This window comes from Mastomys coucha, unplaced genomic scaffold, assembly GCF_008632895.1.
Source record: "Mastomys coucha isolate ucsf_1 unplaced genomic scaffold, UCSF_Mcou_1 pScaffold5, whole genome shotgun sequence".
NCBI lineage: Eukaryota > Metazoa > Chordata > Mammalia > Rodentia > Muridae > Mastomys > Mastomys coucha.
This window is the reverse complement of record NW_022196911.1, coordinates 62541240-62566268: the sequence shown is the minus strand read 5'-3', so window position 1 is coordinate 62566268 and position 25029 is coordinate 62541240. Positions and strand designations below refer to the sequence as shown.

Here is a 25029-nt window from a genome sequence, read left to right as displayed (position 1 = left end):
TGCTCTTGAACTCAGCACTGCACACATATATTAATGTGTTGCTGTGCATACCACCATATCTCTGGAACCTATTCATCACCATATCTCTGGAAATTTATTTTCTTCTGGCCAACATTTTCTCACTCCTTCCAACTTCTAATCCTTTCTAACAACTACCACTCTGCTTCTATGCGTGATTGTTTTAATTCCACACACACACACACACACACATGACATCATTTATGGGTTGTCTTTCTGTGTCTGGCTTGTTTCACTTAGCCTGGTGTCCTCTGCATTCATCCACGTTACCACAAACAACAGGATTTCCTTCTTCCTAAAGAATAGGCTGGTGCATATCCAGGCATAATTGTTGTATGTGTCTGCATAATATGTGTGTGGGTCTTTGTATACATGCACTTGTGTGCATGCGGAAGCTAGATATGGCATCCTCTTTTATTGTTCTCCATCGCATGTTTTGAGACAAGGTCTTTCACTGAACGTGGAGGACACCAGCTGGCTAGAGGGTAGATGAACTGACTAATAAGCTTCGGGGATACTTCTGTCAGCACTGGGTTACAGGGGCATGCTACCCCTCCCAAGCTTGTACATGAGTGCTTGCTCAGCAAGCACGTCACCTACTAAGCTGTCTCCCCAGTCCTGGCCACCATGGACAACAGATTTCTAAAGTGCATTCATCCAGCACAGACATTTAGACAAGGGATGCTTCCATATCTTGGATATTGTGAATTAGTCTGAGGGAAACAGAAGTGCAACTTCATTGTCAAGATCCCGATCTCAGAAGATGGCACTGCTTCGGCTTTCTGTGGAACCTTCACACTGCTTTTCATGGTGACGGGACCCACTCACTTTTTTTAGCAACAGTGCACTAGGGTTTCTGCATCTCTCTGTTGTCACCAACCCTTGTTAGCTGTCATCTTTCTGGGGAGAGTCATTTTAAGCGGCATCAGGAGTGGTCGGACACAGGGTCTTTGGTTTGAGTTTTTCTTCTCTTGTGTGTGGTGCTGAGGATGGAAACTAGCGTCTCACATATATTAGGCAAATGCTCTCCCACTGAACCACACCCCTAGCCTGGTCTTTATTTTAAAGTGTTTGTAGAAACTGGAAGTTCACCTGGCAACAGGCTGAGTTTTCACCTCTTCTACTTGAGGCAAGGAGCAAACGGTTCCCCATTTCTGACTTTCTTGCCATTTACAACAAAGCAGGCTAGAATCTGGAACTCAGCCCCACAATAACAAACACAGCAGAGCGTGGATGCTAAGTATGCAGGAGGGTTTATTTTTTTCCCTTCTCCCTCTGCTCTCCCAGAGGTGGCCCATGGCAACGAGCTTCAGGAGAGCCTCATTCTTCCATCTTCTGTGGGAGAAAAGAAATTGTACACAGGAAATGAGTCAAACTCCACGGGAGGCCCAGCATCCCCTTCAAGGAGAGCAGGTGCAGAATCTGGAACTTCAGAAACGTGGCATCAAGGAATGACTTTGTCTCCCTTTGCATTGACGAAGAAACCAGTTAAGCTGCTAGGGACAGGACAAGTCATCTGAAAAGCAGGGGCTTCCTGGACTGCACCTCTATTAACAGGGACACAGGGGGATAACATGCCTGTTACCCTGTGCCTCGTGCAAGAGCCTGGTACACAAGGGTCTACGCTAAAATGGCGTAAGTGGGTGTTTGACCAGTGGCAAGGATGAAGGCAGGAAAAGCCATCCTCCGAGCTCTCCTTGGTTGGTCTGTCAGTTCTTAGGTATGAGGAACCTGTTGAGAAGACACAGTTCTCAGGTGTCTGCTTTTACCTGGCCTCCCACATCACGGCTCTTGGCCCTTAGCTTGTTGACTTGAGACTCAGCGATGTCTGCCCTCTCCTCAGCCTCCTCTAGCTCATGCTGGACCCTCCGGCACCTGGACAGCTGTGTGTTGGCTTGCTCCTCCTGCATGGAGAGAAGATGGAGGCTATTCAGTTGTTGGAACCTCTCTGTGACTCTTGAGTTCTGAGGAGCTGAGAGAACCAGGGTAAGTATGAGCTTTGGCTCCACTGACAGTGGTGAGGGAAGATGAGCCAAGTTTTCTTAAGACTGATGAAAGAAAGCATCCTGCTCACAGCTGGGGTGTTATGCTAACTAGGGAGGGGCTCCATGCAAGTTCTTCTTGTTCTTCTCCCAAGGATCATCACATGGCTCTCCTGAACCCATACAACCCAGAGATGACCCAGGTCCAGAGCACTCTCATGGCACCCGAAGGCATCAGACCATTGGTCCAATCCCCCTTTTGGTTTATGTTCTTAACAATTGCCATGCATCTGGGGCAGACTATTATATATGGTTCTGTATCATCCTGCTGGGACTCTACTAATCGGATGTGCACAATCCCCCTACTGTTAACTGGTTCTGGTGTTCTTATTTAAAGTAACTGACCAGGCTCCTGAGCAGGGAAGGAAGAGGGCAAACAGAGAGGTCATACACCAATCATTTCTTCCTTCAAATACTGGTCTTGAGAGATGCTCTGTGGCAATACTACAGTCCCAAAGGCAAGACAGTGCAGGAAAGGCTCTGTTCTAGAGGGCCTTTTTACTTTGGAGAGTTTAATTAACATATTAGCTATAAAATCAGAGAAACTCTTGAAGACAATTAGTTTAACCTTATTAGGCTGACATTTTTCTTTTCATGTAAGTTTTAAAGACAGGCTATCCCCACGCAGTGCAGGCTGGTCTCTGACTGCTTCCATTTGGGGAGTGTTGGAGCTCACAGGCCAGTGTCACCTGCCTGTATAATTTATTTTTTATAAAGAGAAAAGCTACTTCTCATCTTGGCCTCGGAATTTTGCTCTTTGTAGCCCTTAGACCCAATGCCCCGGGAAGACAACTTTCAAAACACTGGTCATGGCCCATTGTCTGTTTTCCCTGTTGCTTTTTACCTGTTTGATGAGGAGGCAGTTAAACAGGGATGGAGAGGGAGTGTGAGATGAGGGTGTTGCTGAGGAAGGCTGGGGTGGGGTGGGGGACCAGGAAAGTAGAGTGGATGCATTAAGATGAGGTGTCTCAGAGCAGAGCCAGTGCCAATAGGTGGTCTGGTCTGGTCTAGTCTGGTCTAGTCTGGTCTGGTCTGGTCTGGTCTGGTCTGGTCTGGTCCTGTCTGGCCAAGGAGAGTTGGGATGCTGCAAGGTCATTAGAGAGAGCTAAGAGGGTCTGTGATAGATAGCATGAGCCAGGGTGGAGTTGGATAAAGAGATGTAGGTTGGGGAAGGAGGTAGCCAGGAGAAGTTGGGGAGTTATGAGGGTATAGAAAATTTGGAGGTAGAGAAGATTCCAAACCACAGACCAAGGGAGAAGGAAGGGCAGGTGTTTCTGTGTGTGGTGTGCAGGTGCTGGTCAGACCTGGGGCTCTCTGAGTAACTCTGATGAGGCCCTGGCTCCCACTCAGGCTTCATGAGGACACCCCAGGCAAGGTACATGGGGACCTCCTGTACTCACAGCCTCCTCTGCCTGCCTCTTATAGGACTTCACTTTGGCCTGCAGCTTGTCCACCAGGTCCTGGAGCCGGAGGATGTTCTTGCGGTCCTCCTCAGCCTACAAACAGAGCACCAACAGCAGAGAGCTTCAACCCCTGGCTCCCAGTCAGTGCTGGGGTCTGTCCCACACAGCGATGTTGGAGGAACTGGAGTTTGCTACCTGGTAAGTCATCTCTTTGACTTTGCGCTCATATTTGTGGGCCCCCTTCAGAGCTTCGGCCCCTCTCTTCTGCTCAGCATCCAGCTCGCTTTCCAACTCCCGCACCTGTGTGGGGTACAGAGAATACTCCATAAGTGAGGTCAAGGCTATCCCACACCTGTGTGGGGTAAAGAGAATACTCCATAAGTGAGGTCAAGGCTATCCCACACCTGTGTGGGGTGAAGAGTATACCCCAGAAGTGAGGTCAAGGCTACTAGCTTTCCCTCACAGACTCACACACTAGCCATCCTAAGGTGACCTCAAGTCTCATTTTGAAAGCTCCCAGGGGGAACAGGCTTCCTTTGGGCTCTATTGTGAACAGAGAGTCCTGTCTTAGTTCATCAGGTCTTGTAAATTCCCACCTCCAGGCTTGCTCTCCAGGCCTTTGTAAGTTTTATTGGACTTGTGAGACTGAGCAGCTGGGATTGGAGGACAATGTAAGTGTCTGTTGAAGGGTAAAGTGACCACAGGCTCCCAGCCAAGCTAGGAGAACCCAGAAGGTATCATGGGACTTAGTGCTTCCCTTCAGGAAGGGCTCCAAGAGAAGGATGGGCCTAAGTTCCTCCTCACGGGCAAGCTTTTTTTTTTTTTTTTTTTAATTTGGAGGAGAGAGGTAAAAAAATAAATAAAAATCTTTGCATATTTAAAAGGAACCATGTGCCTATCGGCCATGTTCTAGGAAGGCTAAGATAAAGGATAATTGTACCAGGGACTTCCTCTTGGGACAATTCTCTCCTTTTTCCTCCTCCTCCTCCTCATCCCTGCCCACTCTTCCATTTTCTCTTTTCTTGGAACCAAAGAGATATTCTAATCACCTCCTCCATGCAGCCCCGGCTCTGAAATGTCAATTGTTTATGCAGCCCATTTCAAAAATGATTGAAATAATCCAACACAGATCTGAAGGGAAAAATCAAGAGGCTGAGGAAACAAAACAGTGATCAGCAATGTAAATGAGTCACTGTGAAATACGCCTCCCTCCCTCGCAGAAAGGCGAGGGCAGGACTTCTGGCACTGGGGAGGGGAAGCTATACCAATCAAACTCCTTTGCAGATGGAGTGGGATGTACTCCACAACTGCAGTTGCATATAGAGATTAAAAAAGCTGGAAAGAGAATAATCTGAGATGAAGAGACAGAGGACAAGCAGGAGCACTGCTTATCAAAACAAAGCTTGATCAGAACTAGAAACTGTGCCCAAGTGGGGAATTTCACGATCATAGAGCATCTTCCCTATGTGTGTGCATAACCATGAATATACGTGGGCAAGAAGAACTGGACATCAAAAGGCATTCTCTTTGCTGAGTGTGTTGGTGCACACTGTTAATCCCAGCACTGGGAAGACAGAGGTAGGTAGATCTCCATGACTTAGAGGCCAGCCTGGTCTACATAGTAAGTTCTACACAATAACACCCTGAGGAGAAAAGGGGAGGCTTTCCCACCCCCTAAAACTAAATTTCTGGTTCATGGCTCTACCCAAGATGGCTGAAACAAGGCCACATGAAAAGCCAGTGCCTTCCCAAATCACCCACCCTGGCCTCCAGTTTCTGGATCTGCTTCTTGCCGCCCTTCAGCGCCAGCTGCTCAGCCTCGTCCAGACGGTGCTGCAGGTCCTTCACCGTCTGCTCCAGGTTCTTCTTCATCCGCTCCAGGTGAGCGCTGGTGTCCTGCTCCTTCTTCAGCTCCTCTGCCATCATGGCGGCCTGGTGAGTGATAAAACAGTTGGGTAAAGGCTAACAAGGCCCTGCAGGATTCAGACTCGCTATCTCTATTTCACCCTCTGCTCACATCATGGTGGCCTGGGTCAGTTCACAGGACACATCAGTGGGATACCCACCCAGCACCACCCAGAGTACATAGACAATGCTGTAATCTTGAGCATAGTGCTGAGCCTACCCCCGACCCCTGTCATCATGTCCCACTTTGCTTCTCTAGTGACTCTATCCTGACATCTCTCCAGGAAGCTACCAGAGACTGGCTGTGCTCAGAAGAGATGAACCCCCCTTGCCATGTCCTGGGTCTAAAGTCCCCCTTCCTCATCTCCAACTGCCATCTCTTCAGAGAGTGATGCTTACATCAGTGACGGCCTTCTTGGCTTTCTCTTCTGCGTTTCTGGACTCCTGGATGGAGTTCTCCACCTCTGCCTGGCACTGAGCCAAGTCAGCCTCTAGTTTTTTCTTGGTATTTATCAGGCTCGTGTTCTACGAGAAAAATTAGATCTGGGGGTGAAGGTTTCATATGGACACTTAAAACAATGGGGAGGGAGGGTAGTGGGTGGGGAGGGAACTGAATCACAGTCATGATCGCTTCTTATCTTCCACATGAGTGCTCTGCTGGGAACAATATCACTCCTGACTGAACAGAAAGTTCTGAAACAGAGCCAAGAGCTGTCCATCAGAAAATTGGGTAAATGATAAAGGGAGAATTTCAAACATTTGAGGATGGATAGATTATTTAGTAGAAGGCATGGGAACAAGAACATGATTGATAGGTACATCTATGAAACATAAAAAATATTTCTACTGATTAAAATAGGCCATGCATGGAATTGAAACGGGAACAGTGATGACAAACTAGAAAACATTATCTATCTATGAAAACCAGTTTCACCTTATATAAATAAGATGTATTAGTAAGAAAAAGGGGCAAGGAGAATAAACAGTGGAAACGCATAAGAAATATGATGGACACTCAAGTGATGAAATGATCTACCTCATTGTTAGTAAAAAAGAACTAACAGTGATAATAATAATAATAATAATAATAATAATAATAATGAATGATGTCCGATTCAATAGTAAAGTTGGTGAAGATTTAACAGGTAGGGATTTTTAGAATTTGTAGACAAGTCCTCACAAGGTAATAGATGGGAATAAAAATTGGGACAGTATTAAGAAGTAATTTACATGGGCTATATAGAAAAGTTATATATAAATGTTTTTTACTGTTTTAGCCCTGAAATTTATTTTTTCAAGAAATATTGGCAACAGTTATCACAGATGAATGCAAAAATGTAGTCATTAAAGACGATGTTAATTAGTCTTTATAAGAGTAAAAAATTTTATTGGTAACAATTTGAAATAGCCAGCCATAGAGGATTGATTGCAGCCATAATATTCAATTTTCATAGCCTGCTTTTTTTTTTTTTTTTAACTACTGAAACCCACAGCATTGAAAACTAATTTAAGAGTTTAGAAATATATTCTGGACACGTTGCTAAACAAAAGGAAGAAGTTGCAAAAGATAAGTTTTACAAAAGCATAATACTTACGTAATTTACAAAGATCTAAGAATGAGACCTTCTAACACATTGAGCATTTGATTTTTTCTTTTATTTCTTTGCTTATGCTTTATATGTTTTAGATCGAGTATCTTTAATTTTTTATGAAATTAATAAAAATAGTTTTGGGGGTTGGGATTTCTAGTATCCTAAGATTTCAGCTTAAATTACGGGTTGAGCATTCAATTCTCATTTGAACTTCTGAAATTCAGATAAGATCCAAAATCTAAAACCTTGAGTAGCAACATGATATCAAAGTACAAAATTCTACATCCAACCTTATGCAGTGGGCCATAGTCAAAATCATCTTCCGAGTATGTGTATAAAGAAATGAGTTTCAGGTTTAGGCTTGTCCTCAACCTCCATTATCTCTCATTATGCCTATGCAAATATTCACACATGCTGTAAATCACCCCAAATCGGAAACACTTTTGGCCCCCGAGTAAACCTGCCATGTGTATTTTGATAAGGGTTTTTTAACCAGAATTTCCTCTATGAATCCTTCTCTGCTTCCTTGCTCCAATTCCAGAACATACAACCCGTGAGATCTTTCATCTTTCCTTCTAATCAAACAGAGCTCAGAGCTCTATCAGTTAAGTCAAAGTTTTCCTGGCTTGGTCTTGACTGCTAGTCTGGGAGGAGTTAGGAACTCCTTGCCAAGGCACCTGGGCTCTATCTGTGCCACACCACACTCTGTCATCCCTGCCGCTGCCCCTATCCCTGCCGCTGCCCTTGGCCCCGCCCCCGTGGACCTTGAGGTGGGGGTGTGTGGTGTAGTGGAGGAGTTACCGAGAGGAGGAAGCATATAGCTGAGCCACTGCCCTGTCTGTCCTAGAGTGGACCTGAGTTGAGAAGAGAAGACAGCATACCTGGGAATGGAGCAGCTGGACACGGTCACTGGAATCTAGCAGCTCCTGCTCTGACAGCCTGCGGGTCCGTTCTGTCTGCTCCAGGGCCACCTTCATTTCCTCCAGCTCCTCCTGCAGGAGGCCATTCCTGCGCTCCACAATGGCCAGTTGCTCCTTGAGGTCCTCGTTGCTTCTCTGAGCATCATCTAGGTGCAGCTGGGAATCCTTCAAGGGAAACCAGGAGTGATGGCAGAGCTTCAGGGTGAACCATGAGCCCATCCATAGGCCTGCTAAACTGGCTAGTGCTCACCTTAAGCTGGCCTTGGACCGTGCGCAAGTGTTTCTGGGTCTCTGCCACCTGGCGGTTGGCATGGCTCAGCTGAATCTCCATCTCATTGAGATCGCCCTCCATCTTCTTCTTCAGTCTCAGGGCGTCGTTGCGGCTTCGGATTTCTGCATCTAACACACTTTGCATGGCCTCTACAGCACGCTGGCTGTTTCTTTTTATTTGTTCGATTTCCTCATCCTTTTCTGTGACCTTGCGGTCAAGCTCAGATTTTACCTGGCTTAACTCTAGCTGGACACGCAAGATCTTGCTCTCCTCATGTTCCAGGGAACCCTAAGAACAAAGGGACAGCAGGAATTTTATGAGTAACACTATATCCTCACTCCCTCCCTTCTTCCTTTCTTTCCTTTCTTCCTTCCTTCCTTCCTTCCTTCCTTTCTTTCTTTCTTTCTTTATTTATTTATTTTTTACTTTTGAGATAGGATCACGTGGTCCAGGCTAGCCTGGAACTCACTATGTAACCCGGGGTGTTCTTGAGAGCTTGTCTGGAGGTTCTAGCAGGGGAGAACAGCTACTTATATACCCTTGACTGAAGACCAATCTTCCTCTTTTGGGGGAAGCTGCCCTCTTTGACTGAGTAGGCAGCTTTGGAAAGGATGCTCATGGAGCCATGAGGGAAGAAGCAGATGTCTGCCTAGACAGCCATATCAGCTGCAATCAAACCTAGTAATCAATGGATGATAGACACATCCAACCCAAGCTGTTCTTAAACTCATGATCCCTCTGAATGCTGGGATTACAGGTGTGGGCCACTATACCTGGGCACCACCTTCAATGAGCATTCTCTTTCAAACTATGCTAAATATGGCATTGTGATGCTCACACAGAGAACAGTGCTCTGAGGTTTGAGCATTTGATGGGTTAGTGAACATCCCCAGGAGTAGAGAAAGTCAGACTAAAACTTTGTATCTGCTATTAAATAATCTTACACCTTGAAAGGGACAGAACATTGTTTGAGCTGGTAAATATTTTTTTTTTTAATAAATGGTGTATTTAATAGTGACTATAATTCAAGAGCTTATCTAGTCTCTGTAGGTTCAGGACAACTGCTCTCCTGTTATCCTGCATGAGTGAACTTCCAGAAACATCTCAGCTGGCTGGTTGTTCACTACAGACCCCCACTGATCATGACACCAGGAGACTGGATCTATTTTGATGACACAGGATTCTTGGTAGCTGAAGATTCTGTATGACTATGTGGAACTGAGTTGGCTCTCGGGATGCTTGGTGACTGACACTTTCTTTCTTGAGAGGGAGATGTTGAAGACATTAAGAACACATCCTCAAAGGGGGACATAGGATAAAAGACATCAGGGGATAAATGACTCAGCACTGGTTGGGTGCTCTTCCTAGTGGGGACTCCAAGCCTCTGGCTAGAAGGGCTCCATGCGGTGGATGGGCGCTCTTTCTGGTTCCTATCTGGTTCCAGACAAGCCACTTGCCTCCACCTCTTCTAAGGCAGCCTGGAGATCAGACTTCTCCTGCTCCACTTGCTTCTTTGTCTTTTCCACTTCCTGGAGGTTTTTGCCCGTTTCCGCAATCTGCTCAGTTAAGTCAGAAATTTCCTCTGCAAAAGACAGGCTTGATTTAGGCTTTCCAAGGGTTCCAGCACACAGCATCAGTGTTTGCCAGACAGGTTAGGGGATGGCAGTTCAGGCATGCCATTTACAGAGGAGAGACTATGGGAAGCTGTTCTGATGAAGTATAGACACGGACACAGAAGTGTTGCCTCACCTGAACTATGTAGAGAATGAAGAACAAGAAGAGAATTCTTTATGACCTTAAGTATACATATCATGAAGGACCAGAAAACTCAGACTCTGGTGAGTCTTTCAGAATCATCAGAGACTTAGGGAAACCTGGATGCTGTCTAATCTTATCTGTCAGAAGTCTGAAGTCATTAAGAGCTTTATAACAGGTTCAAGGCCCTAAGGTCACTTGAAGACTAGAATCCTGAAATCTCTTGTATTGTAAGAGCAGCAGGCTTTAGTGGCTCAGTAGGTAGCTCCAGTCCTCAAACTAAGAATCAGGGGCCATTGCACCTTTCATAAAGAGGGTTTGAACCTTAGAGAACACTAGTAAGTTTGAGGTTTGATGGACGAGGATGTTATAAGGTCACAGGAAGCTGTGGCTAGTAGGGGCTGGAGTTGGCAGAAGGGAGTGCAGTATAACCCAGCTGTTCCCCAGAGGGAGCACACCTTGCAGGTTTTTATTCTCCCGTCTCAGTGTCTCTAACTGATCCACCACCTCCTCGTAGGCATTCCTCATCTTGAAGATTTCAGTACTGAGAGACCTGGATTCCTTCTGGGCAGCTTCCAGCTCGGCTTGGCTTTCATCCAGTTTTTGCTTCCACTCTGCAAGGACCTGCAATGAGGCGTTAGTGAACATGGGAAACAGAAGAGCTTGGCAGGACTTGGGAGAGACCATTCAAACACAGGCTGTGAGCAATGCCAAGGTTCACCCTCCCATCCCAGAGGACCAAAAGAAGAAGGCTGGCTCTACTCTAGATCAGGGACTCCAAACCCAGATGTCTCTATAGGTGCCCTCACTGAGTTCTTAAATATAATACAGGCTGGGTACTATGGATCTGAGAGGTAATTTTCTCAGATTTCAGAATATCTGGAAAATTTATGTAGACAAGGGAGACTTTAGAGATGAGACCCAAGCTCCATACAAAATGTACTTCTGCTTCATTTCCTACATTATGGTCATAAGAAATGTTACATAGTACTTTGAGCATGCTTCTGTGTATGGGGCTATACGGGAGTATACGAAGTGCATGTGTGTGTTTACATATACAATATGTTTGTGAGCAAGAATTTGTATGTGCATGTAGGTGTGAGCATGCCATGATGTGCATGCAAAGGTCAGAGGACACCCCTGGATATTAGTTTTCACCTTCCACCTTGAGGGGAGATGCTGAGTTTGTTAGACGAGCTGGCCTGCAGGCTCTCCTCGCCTTTGCCTCCCATCCTCTGACAGGAGCGCTGCGATCACAGATTGTCATGCTGTGGATTTGGCTGAGAATCTGCATTCAGGTTCTTATACTTGTGTGGCAAGTGTTTTTACCCATTACGTTATTTCCCCAGCTAGGCATGCTGATGTTTTAACTCCCACTCATTGCATGAAATTGGACATGGAATGTTTTTTTTTCCTTTGTAGCAACATGATGCTTAACATTTTAGACTTGGAGTGTGGGTTAAAGATATTCAGTCTATATGACAAGCTCATCAGACTTTGAATTAGCTTTGATTAAAATTTCCCCTGGAGAAACCACTAGAGAAGTAAAGAAACTCGGTGAATCTTCCAAGCAGGAATTGAGGATCTGCTTGTGTGCATCTCAGAATGCACGTGTGAAAGACTACCGCTGAGATCACCATGTCCACGAAGCAGCTAGGGAAAGACCTTATCGAAGTTTCTTTGTTTCTTGTCCAGGGTGGCGCAGGCTGTGTTCGCCCTCTCCAAGTCCAGCATCAGGTCATCCACTTCTCCCTGAAGCCTCTGCTTGGTTTTCTCCAGGGAGGCACACTTGGAGTTGGATGCCTCAGTGTTTTCCTCCGCCTCCTGGAGCCTCTGAGCCAGCTTTTTCCTAGGAGGACCGGATGTTGTTATTGACTCAGCAGAGTGGGATATTTTAGCAAGTAATTATCACATTGAAGGAGGAGAATGGACAGTCTAGAAGAAGCTACTGAGACTTGACGTGTGAGGGTGGAGGATCCCGTGAAGTCGTGTGCACATAGTGATGTGCCACGAACAACATAACCAATGGTGGTCCAGTAAGACGATGAGAAAAGTAAAAAATGAACTCCCCATCACCTAGCAACACTGTAACCATTGTAGCAAAGCTACTATGCGGCTGATCATTGGAAAGGCTAGCACAGGCAACATTGTATAGGTGCTAAGTACTTCATACTTCAAACAGCCGCGTCACTGGGCTATGTATTGTCTGTGCTACACTTTCTGTTCTACTTATGAAAGAGAAGTTTACTATAAAGTGTTGTGCTTTGTTAGTCTAGTAGCCATTCATATAAGTCAGGAATACTGAGAATCTTGATTCCATCAAGAGGCCAGAAGACTGGCTTTCATACCATCTAGGTTTGGGGACTCACTCTTGAAGATTCTCATAATAAAATCTCTCATGACACATTTCTCAGAACATACTCCCATTGTCACGCTGCATGTCTGTCTCTATTACCAGCATAATCCTAAAATGCTTAGTAGCAAAGTCGGTCTATAATCAGTCACCAATTGATCCAGGTGGAAAGACAATCCCTAGGACAGTGGGGATACTCTCTGAAATCTTTAAAAATTACAAAGGAAAGTGAAAGATTCTCTCCAGGTAGCAGAGACTGCCCCTTTGGGCCTTTTTCTAGGGCCTTTTCTCCCACGGGGAACTTGGGTCATACTTGGCCTCCTCCAGCTCCTCTGTGCGCTGGATGGCATCTGTCTCATATTTTGTCCTCCACTGGGCCACCTCGCTGTTGGCCTTGGACAGTGCCCTCTGCAGCTCGGCTTTGCCTTCCTGCTCCTCCTCGTACTGTTCCCGCAGCAGGTCACAGTCGTGGCGGGAGGACTGCAGGGCGTGGGCCAGCGCGTTCTTGGCCTAGGGATTACAATGGTAACCAACTGTGAATCCACGAGGGCCTCTTCCTAGTGAAGATATAGATCATTTCTCCAATTTGAATGATTCCTCAGTTTGAAACATTTCCAAGTTGCTTCGCAGACTTTGGCTTATCAGCATACCTAGTATTTGATTTTTATTTATATCTACTTTTATAAGAAATTATTACACCATAGTAAAGAGAAAGCTATTAATATTTAGCCAGCCATGCTAACACATATCTCTAAACCCAGTACTTTGAAAGTTGAGGCAGGAGGATGGTGAATTCAAGGGCAGTCTGAGCCACCTGGTGAGGTCTAGGTCATAGTGAAATTCCCCCCCCCAACACCCTCTAAATTCTAATAAGAAATATTAGAAATCTATACAACAGACATAAAGCAACATCACCAGCACCTACTTAGACAATTGGCTTGTTGTGGTTCTGTGCTTGAAGCTTACCCTCTGTTTCTTAATTAAGTAACTGCTCAAGGCCTGCTGTTTCCACTGAAGCCTTTCAATGGCTGCAATGGCAATAATTAAAACCATTGAAAGGAAAATCTTCTTGTTACTTCATGCAATGTGACGGGATGTTATGACCACGAAACAGCTACAGAATCCCCTGGGGTCTCCAGAGGCCAGCATCCCCACACTGGGGACCACCGCTGGTGTGAACTGATGCCTGGAGTCTCTTCCCTCACTCATTGCCCTCTGGACAGGGCAAAGGTTTTGCTCTAGCTTTAATGGTTTCAATGCATCCCTGGTCCATCATCAAAGAAAAGAGTTCTAATGATCCAGGACCATGATTTCTGCATTTTCATCATTTTTAGAAAAGACAGTGAAATACGGGGCTTTGTTTAAGGAAGGTGCCTTACAGCTTGCAGTGAGAGGTAGGGAGTGGTGGCCTCTGGCCTCCAGTGACCTGCACTACTTGTTCGGTGTCTGGTTCTCACCACTCCTCCTTGGGCCGGAGCCCAAACCTTCCCTCAGAATAGAAAGACAAGAGATAAGTGCAGTACTGTTCTTTGCCAGAAATGAAAGATAAAGGGAATTTCAAAGGCTGCCTTGTAAATCTCTCCCATACCACAGAAATCTCAACTAGATCAAAGCAAACTTCCTCCGTGCAGGACTTTGAACGTCTAGATTCCTATTGTAATGCCTGAAACACTGGCATCAGTAGCACTTACTGTGGACACTGCTCTAGTGAGAGTTTATTTACGGTCCACTGCTACAGTGGGGGGAGAGAGGAGATCATCCCTTTATTTACAGATCAGTGGGTAGCCATGTATTAGACTGTATCTAGATGCTGAAGTTGACATTACTATGATGTTACTTATGTTAACACCCAAAGGTTCTTCCCCAAGCCATTTAGTCTTTGGGGAAAAAGAATACATAAGGATCCTTTCAGGATCTTAAGGATCTTACAGGAGGTAGCCCACAAAGAGGATGGCATTCTAAGCTGCTGGGGTGAATTTCTGCATGAGATAGTCTAACCAGTGCAATAGTGAGAAGGGATGCTCCTGACTGGAGAGGATGTTTATCAGGTCACTGATGGGAGATGGGGGTGTAAAGAAGATAGGGTACCTTGTTAGAGCTTTCTAGTCCTGAGGAGAGATCTAATGCCAAGGTCCTGCCATTCAGGACACTGAAGGGCAGGGAGAGATGAAGCACCCTTGATAATGCACTGCCTCCAACCAGTCTTCCCTCTAAGCCACCAACCTCCCATCAGCCTCCCTCAAGGGTCGCATCACTTGGCTGCTCAGATTTATCTGACAGCTGTTCCCCTAAAGAGGCAACCCCACCTTGGTTTCTTCCTCCAGTTGCCTCTTAAGCTCCTCCAGCTGCTGGGTGAGGGCCTGCTTGCTTTTGGTGAGCTGCGAAACCAGAGACTCCTTCTCTTCTACTTGGTGGCTCAGCTCGCCTGCCAAACACATGTGGTTCCACTTGAGCATGGCCAACTGCCAACCACCATGTCCCCACTGGGCTCTGGAGGGTCACCATCCTCACCATTCTGGGTCTGCAGCCTTGCCTTCTGCATGTTCAGATCATGGATTAACTGGGTCTGTTGGTCATCCTTGGCTTTGATTTCATTAAATTGGTCTTCCACAGACCGGCACATTCTTTCCATGTTACTCTGAAGAAGAAAAAAAAACACCAGTGGGAATGGGGAAGTGGGCTTCTGGTGCCCAGCACTGAACTGGACACTTTGTCTGGCTTCTTGTTGGATTAAATGAAATTATGGAGCATATGAAAGTTGGTTTTAAGGATCATTATCATTTTGGGTTTACTTTATTTTTGTGTGTAATTGCTCTTTAATCAGCAATAGTGTGGAATGTCAGCTTTGGTTGGTATGCATCCATTGATCAGTAAACCAGCCTCTAATACGATACCACTCACAGGAACCCTGGGATCATGCTGGAAGATAAGAAAGTCTATTGGAAGATGGATACTATCCACAAGCCCTGCCTATATGGTACAGTTTCTTTCAATACTACAGTGGTTCCTGGGGGTGGGTTACAGAGATGAGGGCGTCACTACCCTAGCCTCCTGTCTGCCTGTAGTTATATGAGGTTCATTCAAACTTCCTGTGCATGTTTCAGATGTTGCTTCTCTTCCCTCCCCATTAAATATAGAATAAAGTGAGCACATGCTTTTCTTTAAACTGGAAAGTGTGAGATGGGTACAGCAGAATAAGGGCTATTAGATCAAAGACGGTCTTCAAGGAGCTCAGGACCTATTTGAGGATGGCACATGTGGAAGACCTCCAGTAGGGGTTGGGTCTGAGAGGAAGATAGCTCTCAAAAAGAAACTGCAAAGGACACAATGACTTAAAGAAATGTAAAACAAGAAATTCTGGACTTTAAAGTTGAGAGGACAGAGTAAAAATAAAGCCATTCCAGAAGTAGGATGCTGTGAGATGAAACTTGGCTTCTGGTGTGGTGGTATCAAGGGGAGGTGGGACTTTTTAAAAGACAGGGATTCAGTGAGAGGTAATTAGGTCATTTGGGTACCATTCAGAGGTCAGAGCCACTAGATCTCTTGAAGCTGGTCTTACAGGCAATTGTGAGCTACCAGTGTTGGTAAATGAACCTGGGTCCTCTTTAAAAGCAGCACATGCTTCTTAGCCACTGAGCCATTTCTCTAGCCCCTTGTGCTTTTTCTTCAAGACATCCAGTTCTGCTATTGCATCTGTCTCAAGGGCTGCTCCCAGTGACATACTGTAGGGTAAGAAGATGGTATAGAGAAAACCATACTCGCAAAGCCCAGGTGTTAGCAAGCCATAGATTTAGATCTTGTATGTGCCAGATGGACTGGAAGAGTCATGACCTTGTAAAAAGTAAAATGTATCATGACCTTGATGGTGGCAGATAGCTCAACCAAGTTGGGACAACTTTGTTCTGCATTTTTGTGTTTTCTACAAATACCCAAACTTGAAACTAAATCTTCATATATTGAGAGGTAGGGCCTCTGATTATGGAGTGAGGAGTGTGTGTGTGTGTGGGGGGGGGTTAATAATTAGGTCATGAGGAATCCACCTTTATAGGGAGTAAGGGTCTCTATAAAAGAGGTGGGAAGATGGATGTGTTTGCACACACCTTTAATCCCAGCATTCTGGAGGCACAGGCAGGCAGAGCTCTGTGGGTCCGAGACTAGCTGGGTTTACATAGGGTTCCAGGCCAGCCAGGGAGACCCTTCCTCAAAAACAACAAATAAACAAAAAAGAGCAAATAGGTAAGAACTGGCTCCCTTGTTCATTCTGATACTGGAAGACATAGGGAGAAGGCATCATCTTTGAAGCAGAGAGAGAGAGAGCCCTGGCAAGACATTGAGTCTAGTAGTTGCTTGATCTCAGGCTTCCTAGCTCCCAAATTGTAAGCAGTACTTTTGTTGTTTATAAAGTTGCCCAGTCTAAGGTGTTTTGTTATAGTAGCCTCAGTTATTTAGGGCATGTGACTTGAAAGAATTTGAAGAGTTAAGAAAATCAGAGGTAGGAAGATGACAACAATTTACAACACACAGTGAGCTTGGGGCATCAAATTCCACTTGCTCTCGGGGTGGGAAAACATGGCTGCCAAGACCAGAAAGTCAGCCAGGTACCTTTGACTTAGAGACTGTTTCAATGTTGCTGGCCATGTCATCGATCTCCATCTTCAGTTCGCTCTTCTCCTTCTCCAGCTTCTGCTTCACCCGCTGCAGGTTGTCAATCTGCTCCCCGAGCTCAGCCACGGTGTCTGCGTGCTTCTTCCTCAGGGTGGCTGCCGTGGCTTCATGCTGCAGCGTGGCCTCCTCCAGGTCCCTGCGAAGTTTCTGGAACTCAGCCTCCCTCTTCTTGTTCATCTCAATCTGAGCTGAAGTAGCCCCACTGGCTTCCTCCAGCCTCTCGCTGATCTCCTCCAGTTCCCTGGCTAGGTCTGAACGCTGCTTCTCAATTTTGGCTCTGACTGTGTGCTCTGCTTCAATTTCCTCCTCTAGCTCTTCTGTACGGGCCTGAAAGGGCCATTGAAATTAGGAAGGTTGTCAGGGTGGAGAGCAATCATTTCAGAAGCAACTAGGTGCTAAGGGGATGAGCAAAAGCAGCCCAAACATGCTATGATTTAGTGGGGGACAAAAAGCCAATGGCAGTTATTTGGAAACAGCCTATGTATCCATCAGTAGGGAAATGATCAATCATTTGTGAGGTGAGTGCTTTGTCATAACATCAAGCAGCAACTCAGTGCTGAGGCAAGTCTACTACAGAAAGCCCTGGAGAACATGCCTATATGTGTAAGAGGTAAGTTGCATCCTGTGGTTAGGATGGAAGGATTCATGCTGAAAATCTGAAGGAATGTGAATGAGTTTTCATGTATACACCATTTGTTTCTACTAGGTCTTCAATATATACATAAACACAGCAAAGAGAACCTCAAAGATCCATATCCACCCAAAACTGGCAGTTTCTTTTCAGAAGACTGGCAAGCCTTGGGCTTAGGGCCAGTGGCCAGTGCTCCTTTAGCAATGATTAGCTATTTAGGTCACATTCTGCTTCTTTTCAAGGATATATATATATATATATATGCTACTCAGAAAGTTTAAACTATTTATTTCAAAACCCGATGTGCTGCTGAAGCAGAGAGGAGAAATCAGGAAAGGAAAGACCCACATATAATGACACAAGAAGAAAAGAAAGAATGGGAGAGAGCAAGCTGGGCACTTGCAGGCGGCTCTGTGACGAGGAAGGACGTGGCTTCTTCACCTGTAATTCTTTAATCTTCTTCTGCAGCTGCAGACTGAGGACTTGCTCGTCATCGATTCGGGTCTGTAACTGACTCATTTCAAACTCCTTTCTGCAAGCAGATTGAACAAATAAAACAGCATGAGACACAGGCCTTTGGAGGGAGGCCCGCTTGGCTTTCAGGCTCAAATGGAGGGGGTAGAACACCAATCATCTACTTCTTCAGTTTCTCTTCCAACTGTTGCGTGTCATTCTCTAGATCCATGATGGATTCCTGGGACATCTTCAAGTCTCCTTCCAGCTTCCTCTTCACTCTCTCCAGGTCAGCCCGCAGCTTCTTCTCCTGCTCTAAGCTGCCCTCGAGCTGGGAAGACACGGGTGGAGAAGCAGGCTTACTCACATCAGACAGCACAGTCGCACCCATGTCCTGTGGCCACCAGTCCCAGAAGGAAGGAAACCAGCCTTCTTCCATCCTCCACTTCTGTGTTCTGTACCTTAGGGGGTGGATATCTTGGGGGGCCTCCCGGTACCTCTTTTCAGATCGTCCCCACTTGGGGGCCTATCACAGGCCATAATCTCCCATAGGGATAGGTGGGGGGCCATCACCCCTCCCTCACCTATGCCCCCCAGCCCTGAGGGGACTCAGGCAAGAAACTTAAGAATGTGTGTAGGGTAAGGCACAGGAAAAGAAGGACGTATCAGGGAACTTACCCATCCTGGCCTTATTAAAATAGAAACACACAAAAGGTTTAGCCATAAGAGGGAATAAAACCGGCCAACTTGAAACCTGGCTCTTGTATCATGAACAGTAATTCGTGAAGGAGAAAAAGGTTCATTTTGCTGTTATTCTGTTCCATTTTTGAGGTGTTGCAGGTGGAAGTCAGGGTCTCATGTATGCTGTACCACTGAGCTACCTCCTTGCCTAGCATGAGGCTCTAAACACTGTAGAGAAGAATTGGAGGTTTCTGAACCTTAGCAGGATAGCAGAGTTTTGTGCTTTACTGAAAAATGTTACATGTTGAACTCTTTCCTTGGATGTCCTCTGGAGTCTAGCTATTTGTATTACTCCCAGTTCATCAGTGGGAACTGATGGCTCCCAAGGTCATGTGACCTGCTTGTCACTTTGGACCTGTATGTTTGGGGGTCAGGACACAGCTGGAATCTGGACTCAGGCTCTGACTCCAGAATCTGAGCTCTCTAGACTGATCCCTACTCAGCCCCATCTTTGCAAGGCTCAGGCGTCACACATCCTCACGTCATCTGTCTGCTGTTCCAGCTTGACATTGATCTTGATGAGACCATTGACTTTATCTTCTTCAACCTGTAGGTCATCCAGCGTCTGCTGATGGGCTTCCTGCAGAGACTTCTTTTCTTTTGTCAGTTTGGAAATGGTTTCTTCAAGCGCTGTCATTTCTTCAGAGAGATTCTTCACCTAGGAGAAAAATCAGTAACCCATTTAATAGTGAAGCCATGAATCCAGCAGCTCCTAGCAACAAAACCTTCGGCTGCCTCCCTGTTTCTCCCGCTTCTTAGCATTCTGGACAAGTCGTTTCTCAGTTTCATTTTTAAAATCTCTTCGTTTATTATTTTAATTTTATTTCATCTTATTTTTAAGAAACTCTTCAGATAGTTCCCAGGCTGGCTCCACATCCCTAGGCTTAAGAGATGTTTCTGCTTCAGCCTCCCAAGTAGCCAAGACGTGGAACAGATCACTGAACCAGCCAGCCTTGCAGGGTTTTGTGAGTCTCCCATGGCCTAAAGTGACACCAAACTTGATATCTAGCCAAGGATAAACTTGAACTTCCAACCTTCCTGCCTCTACCTTTTGAATACCAAAATGCAGCATGTATTTTAGGGTATGCATATCTTGGGGACCACCCACGTTTAGTTTTACATGGTTCTGGGATCAAATTCAGGGCTTCATCAATGCTAAGCAACATTCCACTGTCTTCCTCCCAGGTCTATATTGATGTCTCACATATCTCCATCAGGACCAATCTTTCAGAACATATTATACTTCACTAGGAAGGACACTATTGAGATGCAAATGCACTAGGTGTAAAGGGTAACACAGCAATCTCTTTTTGCTCATCAGACATCTCTGACCACCTGCCAAGCAGCTGATGGTAGTTCAGAATGAGAAGGGAGAGGCCTAAGGTGTGAGGCAAGAAAATGCAGAAGATATGCTGGCAGGAAGGGGCCTGGAAGACACCCCAGGTGAAGCTTTCAGACATTAAACAGACACTTCCAGGTAAGAGGTTGGTAACTCCCACCTGTGACCTGAATCCAACCAGAGATATATTTAATTTATAATTTTTTTTGAAATGCTATCTACATTGGAAAAATGAGTCTACCCCCTATCCTGATGTTTGGCCTCTTGGGGAAGTCTAAACCACCAGCAGTGTTGGCTTCCCAGTCCCATCATTTCATGGGACCAAGTCATGGCTGCCATGGTGAGATGGGTGGCCAGTGGCCAGCATCAGCCGCAGTCTCCACCTTCCCTATTGTCCATTTCCATTACTCACTATCATTTATCCATCACTGACTCTGAGTGTCATCTGCCATTGTCCTCTCACGCCCATCAGACTTCATCCTTTGCCTTGCCTGTGATGGGTAGCCTCTATTAGGTGAACCGTATCCCGCGTGTAAGCATCCTTGTCAAGCTTACACTTTTGTGCTGGATGCACTCTGCCTGTTCATTTCACTTGCACTTCTCCTTACTGAGTACCAGGTGCTTCATATTCGTCTTTGTTACCTGATTCACTCCATCCAGTGCCCCAATGGTGCACTGTATTCTTCGTGTGACTCTATCACATCCTATGACATGGTCCCAGTTCTGTCCCAAGCAAAGCTACTGAAAGCATCCCTATATATGCAAATACTTTTATATGTGTTCCCAAAACTCTGATGGGAAACTTCCTTAGTATACACCAAAACAGAATTGTTGGGGTCATAGGGTATATAGAGTCTTTTCTTTCTTCCTTCCTTCCTCCCTTCCCCTCTTTTTTCCATCTTTTCTTTCTTCCTTCCTTTCTTTCTTTTCTTTCTTCCTTTCCTTTCTTTCTTTTCTTTCTTCCTTTCCTTTCTTTCTTTTCTTTCTTCCTTTCCTTTCTTTCTTTCTTTCTTTCTTTCTTTCTTTCTTTCTTTCATTTTCTCTCCTTTTGTTCTTTCTATCCTTCCTTTTCTTTTCTTCTTTCTTTTCTTCCTTCATTCTTTCCTTCCTTCCTCCTTCCTTCATTCTTTCCTTCCTTCCTTCATTCCTTCCCTCCTTCCTTCCTTCCTTCTTGCCTTTTTATACAAGGTCCTTATGTAGCTCTGGCTCTCCTAAAACTTTTTATGTAGACCAGGCTGGTTCTGGGCCCACAGAGATCTATCTGCCTCTGCACGTACAACTACTCCTGGAAAATTTTTATGTGTATGGGTGTTTTGTCTGCATGTAAGGACCTATGTATACCATGTGTGTACAGTACCCAGAAAGTTCAGAAGGAGACATCAAATCCCCTGTGACTGGAGTTACAGACTGTTGTAAACCACTTTTGAAAGAGCAGCCAGTGCTCTTGACTGCTGAGCTGTCTCTTTAGCCATTAGATTTCTAATTAGACTAAGTAATGCCAACTGGCTTTCTCTACATTCCTCTCATAAAGCTTGAGGGTGCCTGAATCCAATCCTTGATGCACAAGTTATCAACACCCCCCACCCCAGGAAGAGTTGAGGAGAGCCTGTGGAGTGGAGCTCAAGATGAGGGATCATACCTGGCAGCTGCTTGTTATGTAGACCAGGCTGGCCCCAGTTCCTGCCTCCCACTCCTAGGTGATGAGTGAGGACTGGCAGAAAGCCTGTGGGGAGCTTTTAGTGCACCTACCTTGTTCTCGGTGGCATGCTTTTCCTTCTCGACCTTAGTGAGGGTCAGCTCCAGGTCGTCGATGTCTCTTTTGAGAGAAGAGCACTTGTCTTCCAGATTCCTCTTCTTGGCAACCAGCTCAGAATTCATCTCTTCCTCCTCCTCCAGCCTCTCATTCAGCTCCTTGACCTTTGCCTCGAGTTGGATCTTGCTTTTGATGAGACCCTCACACCGTTCCTCTGCATCCATTAGATTCTCTGTTTCCTGAAAGGGCCGGGTCACTGTGAGTTCTGGTCAGTTATTTATAAACCCTGGGAAGAAAGGACCCAACCCTCTAAACGCCAGCACCCAAGCCAAGCCGAAGAGAAGGCTGGGTGTACGGGCACGCAGGCATTTACATGAATGTCGCCCATGTGCTCTCTTAACCACTGAGGACCTCCTCATTGACAGCCAATCACACAAAGGCACTCATGGAGTTACAGGTTCATCGTAAACAAGAAAGCCTCTTCCAAAAGCCTCGTGATCCGTGTACTCCATGCGATACAAAGCAAACTGGTGTTTTCAAAAGTCTACCTACTACCTGTTAACATTCGACAGAAGGGGGAGGGGAGCTGTGCATGCGTCCTTGGCTGTGCTTCTTCCAGCAACACAACAGGAGAGTAGAAACACGCAGGACTAGGTGACTGAATAGGCCCATGTCCAGAAGACTGTAGTGAGTTTTGTGGATAGGACCGAGGCTGGCTAATTATGTTCTTAAGCTAAATGAGCCGACACCTTCCCATTGTAGAATATTTGAAGGACTAGACACACAGTGCAGAGAAATGGATGGAGTAAGCCTGGGAAGATTCCTCGCTAACACTCTCTGAACCTCTCGACGCCTCAGCACATGCTGGGCACTGGGCATGCGTCAAGGCCTCCGGTTCCTTGACAACCATCCACTGTTATGATGTTCATTATATACTGCTAGGATGCTCATTTTCAGATGTGAGCATGAAGGCAGACGAGAGAACTAACTGGGCTGAAGTCACACCTCTAACAAGTGAGGAATCTGGGAGGTTATAGCCCAGCTGGATCTAGGACTCCTGTCCTCGGAGCCTTGAAAGATGGTGCTTCTGTGGAGAACACTGTATTCACCAGACGAGAATATGACTGTATGTACATAAGGGGAGATGAAAAAAGAAGTCTCTGGGGGTTTTTACTAAGAGAAAAAAAATACATTTCTTGGAGAGAAGACAGTTATGCTACCAGAATATTGTGACCTGAGAATGTGGCTCTATTTCCCCTGCCTCCATTTCTTTGGTGAAAATGAATTCTCTAAAGAACTTTTCAGAGAATAATCATATGTTGAAAATCATGCATGGAAAATTAGTTTCTGTTTTCAGTAGGGTTATTTAATTTTAATGATTTATGTTTATTGATACATTTAAAAGTATGTGCATTTAAACATTTAAAATATATTCTTATTTTATGTGTATGAGTGGGTGTTTTGCTTGCTGTGAAAGACAGAGAAAAGACCAGAGAGAGCATAAAATCCCTCTGCCCACATGTTTTCCGGGGAAACCAAGGCCAACCGTGCTCCTACTGACTGGGTAGTGCTGCAATACTTGGTAGGACCACTAGGTGGTACCACTGCCTATTAAATAGACAGCTAAAGGGGTCCTCCCTGCTCCTTCACTGCCATGGGAATCTGTGTTTTACACTCTCGGGTAGAAGAAACTTACAGACTGGACTTGCAACTGGAGGTCATTTTTTTCCTGCAGCAGGGAGACCATTTTCTCCTCCAGCTCCTTCCGACGAGCCTCAGATCTAGCCAGTTCTTCCTTGGCTCGTTCGAAGTCCTCCTTCATGGTGGCCATCTCCTTCTCAGCCTCTGCGCTCTTCAGCAGGGGCTTGATCTTGAAGAACAGGTTCATCCAGGGCCAGTGCTTGACGTTCATGAAGGAACGAACATTGTACTGGATGCAGAAGATGGACTCCCTGGGCACCCACAGGACTCGGATTAATTACCCACCTTACTTACTAGCTCGTTTTCCATTTGAACCCCTCCCCGATAGGTCTCGGAATCTTTATCCTTCCCAAGTGCGTAGGAGGGGATGCACCCAAGCTTTGCAGAGCCTCTGAGTCTATGTGAATGAGGGCACTGGATGCAGCAGGGAAAGATTAGGAAGAAGGAAGGCTGAGCCCGTCATGCCAACTCCAACATGTGAACCAGGCCAGAGGCTTATCTCTGCCAGGTACTCCTTCGCCTAACTATAAAACTGCCATTGTCTGAAGTATTGAAGCTCTCTCTGTATGTGTCTGCTTTCCATGTATCTGTGAACTGTTGGAAGGCAGGGTTCGTTTCCCTATCTCCAGGGCACAGGATGGCTGCTCAGTCACTATTGACTGGCTGACTGACTGACTGAATGAATGAATGAACATACAAAGACACAAAGCAGGAAGTAAGTGACTTCCAGGTGCTGAGTAGGAAGGGTGGGTAAGAGAGATGCTTTACCTCCTCTCCATCATTTTCTTGAACTCCACCCTCATCAGGTAGCCCCGGCACACGGCCTGTGTGCGTGTCATTAGGGTCACCAGCTTCTCGTCTCTCATCTCTTCCAGAAGCCCCAGGAGCCCAGCTTTGAAAAACACCTGCATTAAAAAAGGAGATGAACCCAGCTATATCCTCAGCAGGTGTTCAGTCAGCCTCATGATAGACTCTGTTTCTTCTCAATTCCATCCTTAATACCCGAAGTGCTTCCAGGCCTCACGTTCCAGGGGGTCTGGTCTCTAGCTTTGTACCTCTTGGGCTGCTGGTAAGGAAGTGTGCTGTAAAGTAGCTTCCAGCTCCATCAGCCACCTGGGCTGGTTCTGCAGAGCCTATAGGAAGGCAATCGGACAGACCCAGAAAGTAACCACAGGGCGAAATTGAGCCCAGAATAGGAGCGAGTCGGTGATATATGGCTGGGTGGCTGTGCACAGGACACATACATGCACACAGTGACCAGAAGTCCTTCTATCGGTTATCATTACCCTCCTCAAGCCATCTACCCTGGAATCTGTCCTATGTTCAACGCACGCTGTGGTTCTTTCTTTCCTTTTGAGAGTCTCTCTCCTGGCTCATTTTAGTACATGAGGATTCCCCTGCTTGCCGCTCCATTTTCTAACGTAAGCTTCTTGCTTCTTTAAAGATCAGCCCAGAGCCAGAGCCCCAAGCCACTGTCCCAGAGCTCC

The 25029-nt window shown here is 45.9% G+C and overlaps 1 protein-coding gene across 1 annotated transcript in view; it reads right to left on the bottom strand.

The window, feature by feature from the left end:
• Positions 1-1252: 1252 nt before the first annotated feature.
• Myh13 (myosin heavy chain 13) overlaps positions 1253-25029 on the bottom strand; it is a 42228-nt gene continuing 18451 nt past the window's right edge. The window contains exons 19-39 of the mRNA XM_031355026.1: positions 24311-24447; positions 23538-23793; positions 21838-22080; positions 19231-19407; positions 18194-18339; positions 17997-18087; positions 16862-17251; positions 14771-14897; positions 14566-14684; positions 12573-12769; positions 11572-11755; positions 10365-10530; positions 9609-9733; positions 8131-8439; positions 7842-8045; positions 5768-5893; positions 5225-5395; positions 3659-3763; positions 3461-3556; positions 1788-1922; positions 1253-1353 (exon numbers count right to left, since the gene is read on the bottom strand). Coding sequence (XP_031210886.1) covers positions 1339-1353; positions 1788-1922; positions 3461-3556; positions 3659-3763; positions 5225-5395; positions 5768-5893; positions 7842-8045; positions 8131-8439; positions 9609-9733; positions 10365-10530; positions 11572-11755; positions 12573-12769; positions 14566-14684; positions 14771-14897; positions 16862-17251; positions 17997-18087; positions 18194-18339; positions 19231-19407; positions 21838-22080; positions 23538-23793; positions 24311-24447 — 3519 coding nt within the window. The 3' untranslated portion in view covers positions 1253-1338. The remainder of the gene's footprint in view (positions 1354-1787; positions 1923-3460; positions 3557-3658; positions 3764-5224; positions 5396-5767; positions 5894-7841; positions 8046-8130; positions 8440-9608; positions 9734-10364; positions 10531-11571; positions 11756-12572; positions 12770-14565; positions 14685-14770; positions 14898-16861; positions 17252-17996; positions 18088-18193; positions 18340-19230; positions 19408-21837; positions 22081-23537; positions 23794-24310; positions 24448-25029) is intronic.